This window comes from Protobothrops mucrosquamatus, unplaced genomic scaffold (assembly GCF_001527695.2).
Source record: "Protobothrops mucrosquamatus isolate PMUCROS unplaced genomic scaffold, P.Mucros_1.0 scaffold687, whole genome shotgun sequence".
NCBI lineage: Eukaryota > Metazoa > Chordata > Lepidosauria > Squamata > Viperidae > Protobothrops > Protobothrops mucrosquamatus.
In genome coordinates, this window is record NW_015386973.1 from 481,414 (window position 1) to 496,324 (window position 14,911).

A 14,911-nucleotide genomic window follows, 5' to 3' on the forward strand; every position below is an offset into this window, starting at 1 on the left:
AGGATACAGCCTATCGGGTAGCTAATACCACAAGGTATTTCATACTTGGGAGAGACCATTTTTAATAAGCTTGCTATCTTGGGCCTTGCCTTTTCCAATTCTCCCATACTTGTAGCACTGAATTGTAGCTATGTGGAAAATGTTTGAGGCAAAAAACAAGGGTAATTTCTAGAAATCTGGAAATTTCTATTTAAACCAAAACAAGTATTTAGTCCATGTCTGGAATAGATAGTGTGTATCAGGCAACAACTTAGGGGGGGAGCCAGATGGAGATATAGTAGTGGAGGTGGCCAAAGAAAGGTGTTGGAAACATAAGGAGATTGATTATTAATTCCCTTCATGCCACATTCAACTAATTTGCCTATCTCTGAACTTTTTGAAGACTCTTCTCTCCCTGCTTCCCTTTAGTTTCTATCAATGTCCTTTACTTCAAACCTTGTTATAAGGGAAGACATTGTGAAGATCAGCAGGTGGGCCAATGCACAGCCCATGAGGACAAAGAAAAAAATTTGGTTCAGATTTTATTTTGGCTGAAACTCAAAACAATGTTGAATTTCAGTTCTGTTGAGCTATATCACTTCCAGAATATCCAACAGAACCTCCGAGACAATGTGTACATGTCCATTTCACAAAACACATTTTTGTTACAAGCTTCTCCTTAAATAGTAGAGTTGTGCTACTATCTTTATAGATCATAAGTACAGTCCAATGATGGACCATCATGATACACCAAGATGGATCCTGTAAATCAGATTTCCTTTGGTGCTTTCCAGATTTGTTGAATTGTAAATGTCAGACTCAGGGTGGCAGACTTTTCATTTTAATACATTTGTAGGCACCATAGGAGAATAGCCAACTTAGTTTATGGTAGCAAAACATCAAGAGAAATCTGAGGACCCTTTTTCCAACTTACACATTTCAAAAACTTAATAAAATTTATCAATTGGAAAAAGTAGTACCACACTCTGATTTTTTAATTCATTTGGAAAAATATCTAATGGGGAAATCTTTGATATTGACTTATCTTAGAGCAAGTGGCATTTTATGGGCATAGGTCTGGTAGATCTATCTAGAACTGGACCATAAACAATGTTGATTAAAGTAGTGTGTAAATGCTACAATTTAACTAATAATTTCAGAAGTTGAAACTGACATGGCTATTCTTTTCTTTTGTTAGGAATCTGGTATGGAATTCTTGAAGGCATTGGAATTCTTTCTGTCATCACAAATGCATTTGTTATTGCTGTGACTTCAGATTTCATCCCACGGCTTGTTTATGCTTACAAATATGGACCATGTGCAGGTCAAGGAGAGGCTGGACAAAAGTAATTTTTTTAGAAATATGCCACAAAATAATCCAAATGCCTATAGCAGTTTCAGTTTTAGAATCTCATAGCAACCTATCTAAGACTTCATTCAGTTTTTCATAGGTAGGACTATGAACTTTTTAATGAGATATTTACAGAGAAATATCATTGGTTAGGCTTCTTCTTTGCATCCAAATTATTCTGCTTTGACTCTACTGCAAAAATATAAAATAATTTTGAAGGAGATTAAATCTCCAATACAGCCAGCTTTTATTAGCTATTTATGAGAAAGTAATGAAGGCAGGCCACAAAACAACTTTTTAGGAAGAACAAGTATTTTGATGCTAATAATTGAAAAAATAACTTTGGTTTAAGATTATTGAACATGTGATTGTCATATTAAAGTTAACTGTACTTTTTAAAATCACAAATAACACCACTACATAAAATAATATATTACTCTGTGATACCAATAAGATCTATTATTTCTATTTTGATATTTCTTTGCTATCAAATAAACCTAATATATAGGCTTTTTGAAAGGCCATAGATGGCATAATCTATATGTCTGAATCAGAATAAGCTAGGCAGTATTTGTTTCATTAACCATTTAGATGTGTCATATTTTGCATTCCTGCTATACAGAAAGCTATTTTGGAAATTGGAATTTTCTTATGAGTGGATATATTTGGATTTTATTGCAGCTTTGTCACAGAAGGCTAAAAGACGAAGTTACAATTTTGGATATGCATTTCTGCTCATTCATTAATGAGTCAAGGAACTTAACTTGATACTTTATTACATACAGGAGGGAAAGCCAATATTCTCTTGCTATAATTCCTATAAAATTATTTCCTGGAAAGCTGAGTGTGAAGAGCTGAGTTATTGATTATCCTTTCTAGCAATGTGTAGCTGCATTGCTTTTTCTGAGGAAAAACATTTTGAAACTGCATTATATGAAGTTTTTCACCTTAAGCTGCTGGTAGTGAGAACAGCAGTGAAGAACTGAAAGAAGCATAGCAGATTAAACAACATATTTTATAAGAAAGTCAATAAAGTTATTTGTTTATTTAATCCATCACAGTGACCAGTAGAAAGTGCTTCAACTCCATTCCAGTTGTAGCTGTCAGTCGATCCCTGGCAGAAGATTGCCATGTCCAGGGGCTTTTTCAAAGCTGCTCCTCTTTTTACGATGGGCTCTTCAGAGTTTGAGTTGTTTGTATCATCCCATTTCAGTGCAAAAAAGGGCTTTACTAGGGGTGGAATGGCAATATTTTTTAAAAATATCTTGGAACCAATGAAGTCTCATGTAGCTAATGATGTGATCATATGCTATATCTGAGGGCAAATGAATGTATTTCTAAGACAAGGCAATTCTACAATATTGTCATTTGCCTTTGATGACATTTCATTGTTATATGTTATTTTTTTCCTAGGATTAGTAAACTGATTTGAAGTTTTAAAAATTCATACCTGTGTCGAGCCAATTGAAGTTGAAAATACAAAAAAAAATCAGCATGAGAGAAGTATATATTTAGCATATTCACAAATAAATATTTAACTCAGATCTATTACAAAATTTTAAAAATAAAAAGTATTATTTAGGAAGAATATAGTTACATAAAAGTGGTTGGATCCATATTGCATTCAGTGTATGTATCCTATTCACTTCATCCCATTCATTTCAACTGAAATCAATATCATCTAAATTAGCCTTGATTAAGATTCCATTGAGTCCAGTGTATATTCTGTAATTTTAATTTTGTTAAGTTTGTTCTTCATTCCAACTGTGAAAAAACTATTTTTTCCTTATAGCCCTTTAGCTCACTTAGTATTAAAAATAAATTAACTTAAAACTGATCAGTGACACTACTCCATTACAAACTAGTATTCCATGTCCAGTTCTCCATTGACTGGGATTTCTTTTTAAATAATTTTATATAACACGTGATTGCAGAAAAAATATTTAAATTGAGAATCAGTATTTTCTTCTTGAAGTTATGAAACAAAAAAAAACCCTAAGCCCTTAGAAAACTGAACAATTTTGTGGGTTTTTTGGATAATAAAAATCTCAATGTATATTTATCTCAACATACAAATAACCTGACAATTGCTTTAGAAGAGATGTTTATTCTTATTTCCCCACATGTAAATGATGAGACGGTCGGCATATAGTTTCTGTATTATTTTCATGAATCCAGAATTAGGACCAACAGCTCTTCCTAGGATGTTCATTGTTAGCAAATGATCTGAGTAATATGGACCTGAGTTTTCGTGAGTATTTATTACAGAATCTGGTGTAAGAAGGCTGTGTTCTGAGTAAAATCATTCTTCCTTTCTAGATGTATGGTTGGCTATGTTAATGCAAGTTTATCACTATTTCTGGTGTCCGATTTTGAACATCGTTCAGAACTATTATCAAATGGAAGTGAGCTTTCTGATGTATCTTTAAAATATTGCAGGTAAAGAAATATGTGTGAAAATGCTGTCATGTTTATCAGACATTTTTACTGTTTCACCACTATTATTTTTATTTAAAACAGTACACATTTTCAAAAAAAATTAACACTGACCTACAGCAATAGTAGCTACAAAAAGCCATTTTCAGAAATAGAAAACTTCAAATGCTTGTCTTTAAAAAAAAGCTTTTTATGCCATGTGAAATCAAATCTGAGTTATTCTTAGGTCTGTGTCACAACTTCTATCAGTAATATGGGGTGGTAAAATACAAATTTATCCAATGCAGTACATATGAATCAAATTACTAAAATGCTGAATGGATACCATTTTATTATAGAAAAAGCTAGAACATTATCCATTGACATCCACAGGGAGGGACAAACAGGCAAGATGGTGATGATGGTATGATTGAAGCCCTACCACTTTGTATATGATTCAGTGTCATGCATATGGGTCTTTATCATGCTATAACCACCATCTAGCCTGTTCTGACATCCTCCCATAGACACGAGAGGCATTAGTAGCTATGTAGACCATTAGTATCTGCATTTAAGATGTGAATTGTCCTCAGATTATGACCATTCATTCAGTGACTGTTCAAAATTCTGACAGGTCCTCAGAATTCCGGCTGTTGCAGTGTCCTGCTGATCACATAAGTACAATTTCCAACCTTCCCTGCTGGCTTCCCACAAGCAAAGATAATGGGGAAGTCAGCAGGAAGTCAGAATGTCCACCTTACCAGGTAGATCAGACAAGAAACATAAGCTATTTCTAGCTTATGTTTTATTGTAAAGCTACATTAACAGAATCCTACAAGTGTGAAAGTACAGTTCTCCCTCCATCATCTTAAGGAAGGTCCTTCCTGAGCCTCTTTCTCTACCTACTATGCAGCTGTGGGCTATGCTGTCTCTTATCTGACTGTTCTCTAGGTAGGATCATTTCGCCCATTCTCCCAAAGACATTCTACCATACTATTACACTCAATCAGAGAAATCCCCCACTTAGCAATCCATGGGTTCTTCATTTAATGACAACTGGGACTGTCAGAATTGCCATCACTAAATGGCATGATCATGTGATATTACACTTTACAACCACATTGCTTAGTAATGGAGTTCCCACTTCCAATTGTCATTATAACCTGAGGAATATTAATAGACATTAAATTTGTTATGAAAATTTAACAGTATTAGACGTGTGTTTGAATTTTAATACCAAAAGACAAGAAGAGCGAGATATAGATAGAAGGGGTAGAAACACAAAAAATAGGTAAGGCACACAAATAGTCAGGTAAAAACCATCCATTTATGTAGATAAATGTGGTGATAATCTGTGACATATGATGACATAAACCATTGATTACTATGATTGATCTGACTGTTCTCACTAGTTTGGCATGTGTCCCCTTTCTTACTCATCATTCCACGTGTCCCTCACGAAGATACGTACTAAGTGGAATAGGGTGACAATAACAGATAGGATTGGCATGCAATTCTTCTTGAAATTATTACCTATACAGTTATCTACAACTGCCATGCTGTTCTTTTTAATGGCAAGCAACATTATGCAACATAAATGGTTTAAATCATATTGTTGTTAAGGTAGTCTAGAAGCTCAGTATATTGGGAATTTCCATAATTCTTTCACAGCCTTTAATTTCAGGTATTAATGGGATCAATGGTAAACAAAGGCTTCAAAGACTTAATATCATAGTAGGGTTGATATACATTCAGTAGATATCTTGCATTTTAATAGATAAAATTTATCCTTTTTTTGCTTCTCCTTTCAGGTACAGAGACTATCGTGATCCCCCTCATTCTTCAGTGCCCTATGATTACACACTACAATTCTGGCATGTCTTAGCTGCACGGTTGGCATTTATTATAGTTTTTGAGGTAAATTTCAGTTTTGTAGCCTTCCAAATGTGAAACTTAAAAATGATTGAACTGCCATTGTAATGGTTCAGTGTCAAGGTATAAAATGCTGATACTATTAACACTGGGTAGGCTGACCCTGTATAATAAATTCTGGTCTCCTAATAGTGGCTTGTGCTCAATTTCTTTCTCTTTGAATATCTGTTGAAAGGTTGCCAGAATAGTATTTTCAGAACACTATTCATATAAATTCACGGTAGAAGATCTTTCTGTGTGAATCTATTAATTCAAAATAGCCATTGTTTGTATGTAGGATGGCTCACAGAACCATTTTGTTTAATTCTGTGACATTTTAGGTTAGTATTTTTATAACAACATAGTTGAAATATTTAGACCAATTTCACTGCCCAAAAGTTTCAAAGTAACTAAAAGAAATTCAGCTAAACCTCCTACATTACTCTATAGAGCAGGGGTCTCCAACCTTCAGTCTGCGGACCAGCACCAGGCCACGGCATGCCAGAAACTGGGCCGCACAAACAAAGCCCAATCCACGGGATGCAGGCAGCACATGAAACCATGTCCCCTCCGGTCCATGAAGAAACCTCTCTCCATGGAACTGGTACCTAATGTCCAAAAGGTTGGGGGCCGGTATAGAGTTATATTATTATATGATATAATGGATGCGCAGATAATTCACTAAATTTAAATATATTAAAATTTAATTTAAATAGTATTAAAATATTTTTTTAATTCTTAAATGTATCTTGATTGTTTCCTCCTCCTATTTCTTTATTGTAGTGAACTAAATAAATTGACACTACTAAGTACAGTTAGCAATTAATATTGCCATTTAAGTACTATAAGGAATAGATAGTTGTTCTTGGTTTCTTTGAGATGTGAAGATGTTAATAGAAATGAAGTGATTCTTTAAAAAAAAGTAAATACAGAAATATCATAAACTGTGTATGGAGACATAATTGTATTTTTCCCATTATGTTTATTAATAATAAAGATTACTGTTCAGGTTTGTATGGAAGTGAATTCACTTGCTTTTAAAATTTTCTTTACAGCACCTTGTGTTTTGCATAAAACACTTGATTTCCTATTTAATCCCAGATCTTCCCAAAGATCTAAGGGATCGTATGAGAAGAGAAAAATATCTGATTCAGGAAATGATGTATGAAGCTGAACTTGAGCGCCTTCAGAAGGAACAAAAGGAGAGGAAGAAAAATGGAAAATCTTACCACAAGGAATGGCCATAACTAATGGAGTGAGCATTTCTAAACATATATGTAATTTCCCCAGTAGAGACTATGTAATTTTTCAAATAAATAAAAAATTCAGATGAGTATTTTGAGGACATTGAATAGGGGTACTGAACACAAGTCAGTAACCCGCACATTTTCCATGGTTAGTGTATTTTTATTAAAGGATACAGTATAGCAATAGTTATATCCTGCTATGGATAGGATTTAGCAATATATTTTTCAGAGCTGTGCAAAGCATCTGTAGAAGACATTTGAAGTACTGTTCCTTGAAGCATTAAAGTGGCTGCATTCTGCAAAAGGACAGGCACACTAAAGTAATCCTTTTTTTAAAAAAAGAAAATGCCTCATTTAGCAACTATCCATAATTACAATGGAAAAAATAACTTTACCACTAATCCTTGCATTTATGACGTTTGCAGGTCTGTAAAGCAATGGAATGCTGAAATAAGATAAGCAAAGTTGCTATTTCACTTAACTGCTTCATTTAATGACCGATTGGCTGGTGCCAATTGTGATTGCTAAACAAGGACTATCTGTACTTTGAAAGCTTTTTATTGGCTGCCTGTCCATGTGAGCATGCCCAGACCACACTTCTGCTGGATATACAGGCACACACACACACACACACACGGTTAGCCATTTAAAACCTTTGAAACAGTAGTTGGGCTTCTTTCCAGAAGAAGAGGATTCTTTAATATTTCAAGGATGGATTTTCACCAACATCCTTCATGTGGCTCCAGTATACTTTATACATATTAGCATCTCTCTTCTTTTTCTTTGACATATATGTCATCATTCTGCCAATACATTTTGGGTCTGGAAATATGACCAACCTGTCCTGTTTGTTGTGTATGCATGGACCTCCTCTTCCAAAGATAGAAAGGAAGAGGGGACTGGCATGCCATGCTCAGTAGCATCTGATACTTACTTGCAATCTGACTATATCCCCTAGGCTGCAAAAAAAAAAAAAAGCTAGAAGAAAAAACTGAAGAAATATACTGCATTAGCTATCCAGTTTTAAATTAAATCGAAACTTTTATTTTTTTAGCATTCTAGTAACCATATTACAATCATAGTACAAGTTTAAGGATTCAGGATTAATTATTGTAATATATATTTAATATAGAAAAGGCATGTGCATCCTAAAAAATTAACTGGAAAAGAAAGGTGGAAATAAAAACTATTAACGAATAAAGGTTTTACTGAGAGCACAGCTGATTATTGTTTGTGCTGTATAGAGCTGGGGAAGATTTTTTTTATTGTTTATATCCTTCTGACTAGCAAAGGGATTCTGTGAAGGGAAACCCACAGAAAAAGAAAGAGCACCTCCTTTTTTCATATTGATGCTGCTGAAGCCTGGGGATAAGTTATACATGCTCAAGATTCACTTCATTTAGATTAGGGACACAGTGCAATATTCTGACAATTTAAAATAGTGTCTGGATATTGTGTTGTTCATTTTTGCAAGTGGTAGACCTATATTCTTTTCCTTTTTATATTTCCTTAAGAACCCTGTCTTCAGGAAAGTGGAAATGATGCAACGTCAATTCATGGACAATTTTAAAAGAACAAATGAGGCAAAACATTTCAAGGAGTTTATTATTTGAAATAATGAGGCAGCCTGCATATGATTACTTTTGAATCTTAAAAAAAAAAAGTCTTAAGACACAAACCAACAAACAAACCTAACGTATACACCCTGGATCATTTTTCAGCCTGATTGCTCTTTTCTGTGTTATGTTTCATCTGACATTTTTGAGTTTGGAAATAGAAATTAATATATAACATTATCACTGATTAATATAATATATATTAGCAAAGCATATTATAGTAGCATTTTTACTGTTATGTACATTAGACATACTGTTTGCATATGCGATTTTTTTTAAAAAAATGCTATATATAATTCATGAATATGTATATATTGTTTATTTGTAAATAGCAAAAAATAAAAACAAGATCAATTTTACACACTTATAGAATATTATCATAAAGCTATATTTAGCATTCCTACAGTTATAATAAACTTTAAAACATATTATGAATTAAATTCCTGCTTTTGTGTTTATTTTTCAAAGAATAAAAAACATTTTATGAAAGTTTGTTATGATTTTGTCTTTTAAAACATATTATTCAATTAAATCCCCATTGTATTAAGAAATTGCTTGCTCCCAAAATTAGAATAATTATCAGGTATATATTCTCTGGCACCTTAAAAAATTCCCCAAATGAGCACAAAACCACAGGGTTCTCCTATAATCTAGTAGTCATTCTAACATGTCTTTCCAATCTGAATCTGCCAGGCTGTTATTGTTAGTGTTGTTTCTCTTTTGGTGATTTTTTTAAAAACTTAATTGCAATAGTTATTGACAGATTTATGGTACTTTATTTTTCTCCTATTAATTTCCTTGTTTATGTTCTATTTATAAAAATGGTTATGTGTTGTTTACTATTCCTTTTCTAAATTATATTTTATTGATTATATAGTCTTACGATTTTGCTATGCAGGATGACTGAAAAGATATCCAGTCTTCAGTCTGACTTTAGGCTTTATTTAGTTGAAAACATCTCTAGTGGGATTCACCCCTTCCTAGTCCCAAGCAATAAAAACAGCCTGAAGAAGCTTTCTCCCAGGTGATTAGTCCATCTCAAAGCAAGATAGTTAATTATGAGTTGCTACTTTGAAGGGCTCCAGTGACATTCCCTATATCATTCTATGGCTTTTCCCTGCTTAAAAAGAAGTTGTTGGTAGTTCGTGCATCAATACTTTATTTAGAATTTGCAAGATGGCTGCCAAAGAATGAGAACATCAAGGGAGATTCCAGGCTAATAAAGTTTATTCAGAAATTGTACTGAAACACACCCACAGCACCAGGGGATCCTTCCTCAATCTGCCTTGTTGAGTCCAAGTGGCAAGGACAGCCTCCAGAAGTAGTCACAAGGAAGTTGGGATTGCCAGGCAGATCTTACAGATTTTCCCCATTCCCCTGCCCTTTGGAATGTTCACCCCAGTGCTGACGCAATTAACAAGAAGGAAATCATTTGTGTTTACTTTATTGGAAAGGAACAAATTACAAGTAAGGAGTGTAATATGGAAGTCACATGAAAAGAAAGTGATAAGGCTAGTTGTTTGCCTAGTATACACTCAGGAGGCAAAACCCATCAGCTGTTAACTTATTAAGGTCAAGGCAGGGATCTTGCTAATTTTAGGCAGCAGTGCCAGCTGTAGCAAACAACTAATTAAAAGCTAGTTAATTTGCCATTAGCACTTATTAGGGAAGTGTACTGCAGAAAAAGCTGCTCAGGAAGGGGGGGGGAATGGCTCAGCACAGGATACAAGGTCTCTGAAACAGAGAAACTATCCAAATCTAATGGAGAAGGGTGAGTGGGATCTCTGATGCCTACCCACTGAAGACACTAATCCAATGTAACCAGTCCTCCAAAAGGCCCATTTGCCCTCTAACTACATCTTTATTCCTTCTGTTTTCCATTGGTCTAATTGTTTTTAATACAATAGTGGAACGTTACAAAGTGCCTCTTTGTTATTATTAATACTCCAAAATATTGAGGGCTTTCTCAAAAAGTGGAAAGGAGTCCTAAGTAAGTATTAACTTGTTAGAAATGAAGAACATGAAAATGTTACTCAGTTTTCATTCTTGGTATTTCAGGAGAAATGGGCATTGGAAACTGCAGATATTGCAAAATCAGAATTAGATGGACCAGGGAGAGAATGTTTTCAAACTTTTTTCCAGGCTGAGGAACCTGTTAGTTAAATATATAAACAAATCCCAAAACCTTTAATCAGGAGGAAGAGCTTCAATTGACGTCCCATATTTTCTGCTGTACCTTGGGAAAATTGTTATGGCCACTCCTGATGAACTTTATTTGTTCTTAATTTCTCACTAAATAGGCTCATGTTCTTGTGGAAAACAGTGTTCCAAGAACAGTTTTAAAAACCTTAATCTAGACATGCCAAGTATCAGATTTACACTGAATTTTTGCTTATTATTAATATGGATGGTTGAAGGACATGCATAACTGATCAATTTTCAATCAAGAAGGCACTAATCTAAAAAATTCTTTCATGCATGTGGGCAGAATGGTAAAGATTGTAATTTCAATATACTAGTTGAAATTGCAACATCCTTTAATAGACTTTCATTAAAAATAAAACCGCCATCATATAATACTGCTATATAATAGTCAGTGGGATGCCTTTTATGCATTGTAAATTACAAAGCTTTTTGGAAAAGAGATGAAAAACAGAAAAACAATACAAAATACCCATATGGACAAGGACAAATTCTTTTTGTGGTTTATATTGTGTGAATATTTTGTTACTTAACAATATTTACTCTAAAAATTTAGGTTCAAAATTTAGAATTTATTATTTGTAAAGCATTAATAGTGTTACATAAAAGCAAATAAAACAAATTTAAGGTTCTTCAATAAATAATGGAGTGTTATATATTAAACTTTTATAATGTTTTGCAGTTCTATAAACTTACCATAAAAACATGCTTAAGCTTTGATAATCAGGTAATAACACAACCAAAATAATTTCAATAATTATTGAAAAATAAAGATTTTCCAATTCAAATATCACTGAGTAAAAATCAAAGATTGCTAAATGCTCAGCTTTACTATATTCCATGGGTTTCATTTACAGAAGTTATTTTATAGAAATGCTCTTCTGTTTTGTCCTCTGAATCAGCCTTCTTCAGGAGCAACCTGTTTTGCTGACTGCAAATGTAATACAAATTAAAAACAACATAACAGTTACTAAATAGACTTTGTACCAAGGCCACATTCTTATTTATTTACCAATTTGATTTATGTGGCCACCCATCTTACAAACTAAAACTGAGTAGCTAATACAGTACTAAAACCAAAAGCAAAACTGACAGGGAAAAAAATAGCAGGAAACAGATATAAAATAACAGAGCAACCCATTTGTTCAACTTCCATCATTACAATGAAGCTCAATACTCAGAGGAAAAGTCCATTCTTCAAGGACTTACAGAAGTTCAATAAAGTTCTAGCCTTTAAAGCAGACATGTCAAACTCGCAACGTCACATGACGGCACGCAACGTATCAGAGCTTTTTCCCCATTGCCGGCAATGGGTTGGCCGTGGTTTCCTCGTGACGTGTCCGGCCCACGAGCCGGCAGTTTGACACCCCTGCTTTAAAGTATCAGGATAGCATTAAAAAGGGAATATGTAGCATTTCAGATTTGATTCCACATGCCTCAAGGTATGTAAAAGCAGAAATGTAGTACTTTTCTGAAACGTTTTAAAGCAAGCTTTTCTTGAGCAAAGGCTGAACTCTGCGGGCACCCTGTGATCCCGGGGGGGGGAAAAACTTGTGGCATCTACGCCAAAGAGTTGCTGTTAATTGCTACATTTCCATTCCTTTGTTCTTCAAAGAATCTTACTGAAATCAAATCTGCACAGATCTATTAATATATATTTTTTAATTCCACTGAAACAAGTGAGGTTGGAGAATACCCAAAATCCTCTTGCTCTAATTCAGGGGTGTCAAACTGCTGGCCCGTGGGCCAGATGCGTCATACCAAAACTGCGCCCACCCCATTGCTGGCAATAGAAAAAAAGTTCTGATATGTCGCAACATGTCATGTGATGTCGCAAGTTTGACACCCCTGCTCTAATTCATTGTGATCTAATTGTAAAAAGGTTATTTTAATTGCCTTGTAATCTGATCCTGAAGTTCACAAGAGTGAAATACTTTAGATGAACCACATCCTACATATTTAGTAAACATTATCCAGTCACTGATAATTAATACTTGAAACAAGGATAGTGAACTGTCCGGTAAACTCAAATTTGTACCAGATATCTAAAATGAAACTTTGAAAATTAAAGCTACAAATATTCTATTTGCATATTATCTAACCGGAAATAGGTACATCAATAGCACTCTTAAACCATACTTACAAACTTGTTTTTCCAGTACTGAATGTTCACCATAAAATCCTTTCTTGTAAACAGAAGTCTGTGGTCTACCTCCTTTTTTAAACCTCCTAAAAGAAAGTTTAATAATATAAACCAAAATTCTGTAGTTTAAGCACTGATATGATCATCTTTGTATTATTTTAAACATTCCAAACATAAAATGCTGAAACAAAAATGGAACTTGGAAATGGTTTTGGAAGTAATGCCATACAAAATAAAGAGGCACTTTATACCTGGGATCTGTTTGCCAATTGCCCAACACATTATCCATAGGTTTAGTATACTGTATTTACTGCACTTAACAAGAAAAGATTTTTCCCCCCAAAATAATTATTGGTGCTACTTTTTTTGTAACAGCTATAGTAACACAATCTTGCAAGTCTTGAATGTGCTTTCCCCCTCTCTCATTTTATTTTTGTGTGAATTAGGAAGGGCAAGTTATTTCTTCACATGGACTCAAGCTCAGTCTTTGCCTTGGTAGCAGCAATTCCTTCTGATCTTTAAGTTATTACCTATTCTTTCTACATTATCAGCAACAGAGGCTGATATATTTATTTATCAAAATGTTATGGCCATCCATCTCACAAGAAATGACTCTGTATATATAAGAAAGTAGTTGATGAAGATATGCATAGAATTGAAGGTATATGGTTAATTACGAATGAAAGGCCTAAATGAATGGCAGAAAATAGGAATTTGTAATTTGGAGGCATATGAAAACAGGGCTTTCTAGATTGATGATAGCTGCATATTATGCTCTGATTGAATGGTGATAATAAAAGAACCAGGGATGAGTTTTGAGGAAATTTTTTACAAAGTTCTGGATGAATACAATCCAGTGTTCAGTGACATTAATAGATAGATGGGAGCAAGAAGAGGGTTTTTCAAAGACCCAAGAATGAATGACAATGATGATTGATAAACATCTTCTTAAAAAGTGAGTATTTTTTGCAAAGCCATTTTAAGTACATGTTTCTACTTAAAGTTGATTTATAAATCAAGTAGGTCAGTAATTACTAATGTAAATCTTGGTCAAGAAAAACACTGATAAATAGCTTTTTGTACTACATTCTTATATATTATTTGTGTGTTACAATATCACTGATATAATACATCAGCGAAGATTGCAAGATAATTTTTAATAAACTGGATGTAAATTTCCATAAATAAAAATTAGTTAGAATTACCTGTTATTAAACTTATAATTGTTCCCATAATAAATGTAATCAAAGCACCTAATGTGTTGAAATATAGATATGACACTGAATACCAGTACTCTTGAAGATATGATCTGAAAGAAAAAAAGTTTAGTATTTCCTATTCCATTAATTAGAGACTATTTAAAACAAATTACAAATTTAAACTACTTTATGTTTAATAAATACATTGTGGTTGCCCTACTTGGAACTATGCAACCAATACATTTTTATATAACCCTCTTTTTTAATAGTATAAATTTAGAGAAAATCACTCCTGTTCTCTGTTTATATTGTATAGTATGACCAATCTAGCAGTCACCTGAAGGCAAGAGAAACACTACAGAACCCAGAGAGTTGGATGAATTCCCAATACTTGAAGAATCACTGGTTTACAAAGAAAAAAGAAAAAAAGCTTTTCCCTCATCTGGTTGAGAGATAAGTTAATTATCTTCTTGATTGGAAGCTTTATAAATTGATTTATAAATGTTATAAATAAATATAAGCATTATGACATATTATATCATTAATAAGGGAGCTCTTTGCCAAAAATAGCCTCTGTTCAGTCCAAAGATCCAGATTAGAATTTTGGGTAAATATTAACAATTGCAATCATGTAAGAAGCTGATAAAGAAGAAATAATATCTATGGATACCTGGGAGTTGATATGGGTGAGAAATGTGAAATTTACGCAGGCACAAAATCTACGTGAGAATTTTTATAAGATGTTTTATAGATGGCACATGGATCCTGCAACTATGTCTCGTATTTATGAGAATTATGAATCCAAGTGCTGGAGGTGTGGACAACAAGATGCAACTTTTTTCCATATG

The 14,911-nt window shown here is 33.6% G+C and overlaps 2 protein-coding genes across 2 annotated transcripts in view; one reads left to right on the forward strand and one right to left on the reverse strand.

The window, feature by feature from the left end:
* ANO4 (anoctamin 4) overlaps positions 1 to 7,325 on the forward strand; it is a 96,907-nt gene extending 89,582 nt beyond the window's left edge. Inside the window, exons 26-29 of the mRNA XM_015818161.1 lie at positions 1,178 to 1,325; positions 3,650 to 3,769; positions 5,557 to 5,662; positions 6,712 to 7,325. Of these exons, the coding sequence (XP_015673647.1) occupies positions 1,178 to 1,325; positions 3,650 to 3,769; positions 5,557 to 5,662; positions 6,712 to 6,903 (566 nt within the window). The 3' untranslated portion in view covers positions 6,904 to 7,325. The remainder of the gene's footprint in view (positions 1 to 1,177; positions 1,326 to 3,649; positions 3,770 to 5,556; positions 5,663 to 6,711) is intronic.
* Positions 7,326 to 12,604: 5,279 nt separating this feature from the next.
* The window catches only part of LOC107289407 (sodium-coupled monocarboxylate transporter 1-like), a 36,482-nt gene continuing 34,175 nt past the window's right edge, over positions 12,605 to 14,911 (reverse strand). Inside the window, exons 13-15 of the mRNA XM_015818162.2 lie at positions 14,070 to 14,173; positions 12,865 to 12,950; positions 12,605 to 12,766 (exon numbers count right to left, since the gene is read on the reverse strand). Coding sequence (XP_015673648.2) covers positions 12,605 to 12,766; positions 12,865 to 12,950; positions 14,070 to 14,173 — 352 coding nt within the window. The remainder of the gene's footprint in view (positions 12,767 to 12,864; positions 12,951 to 14,069; positions 14,174 to 14,911) is intronic.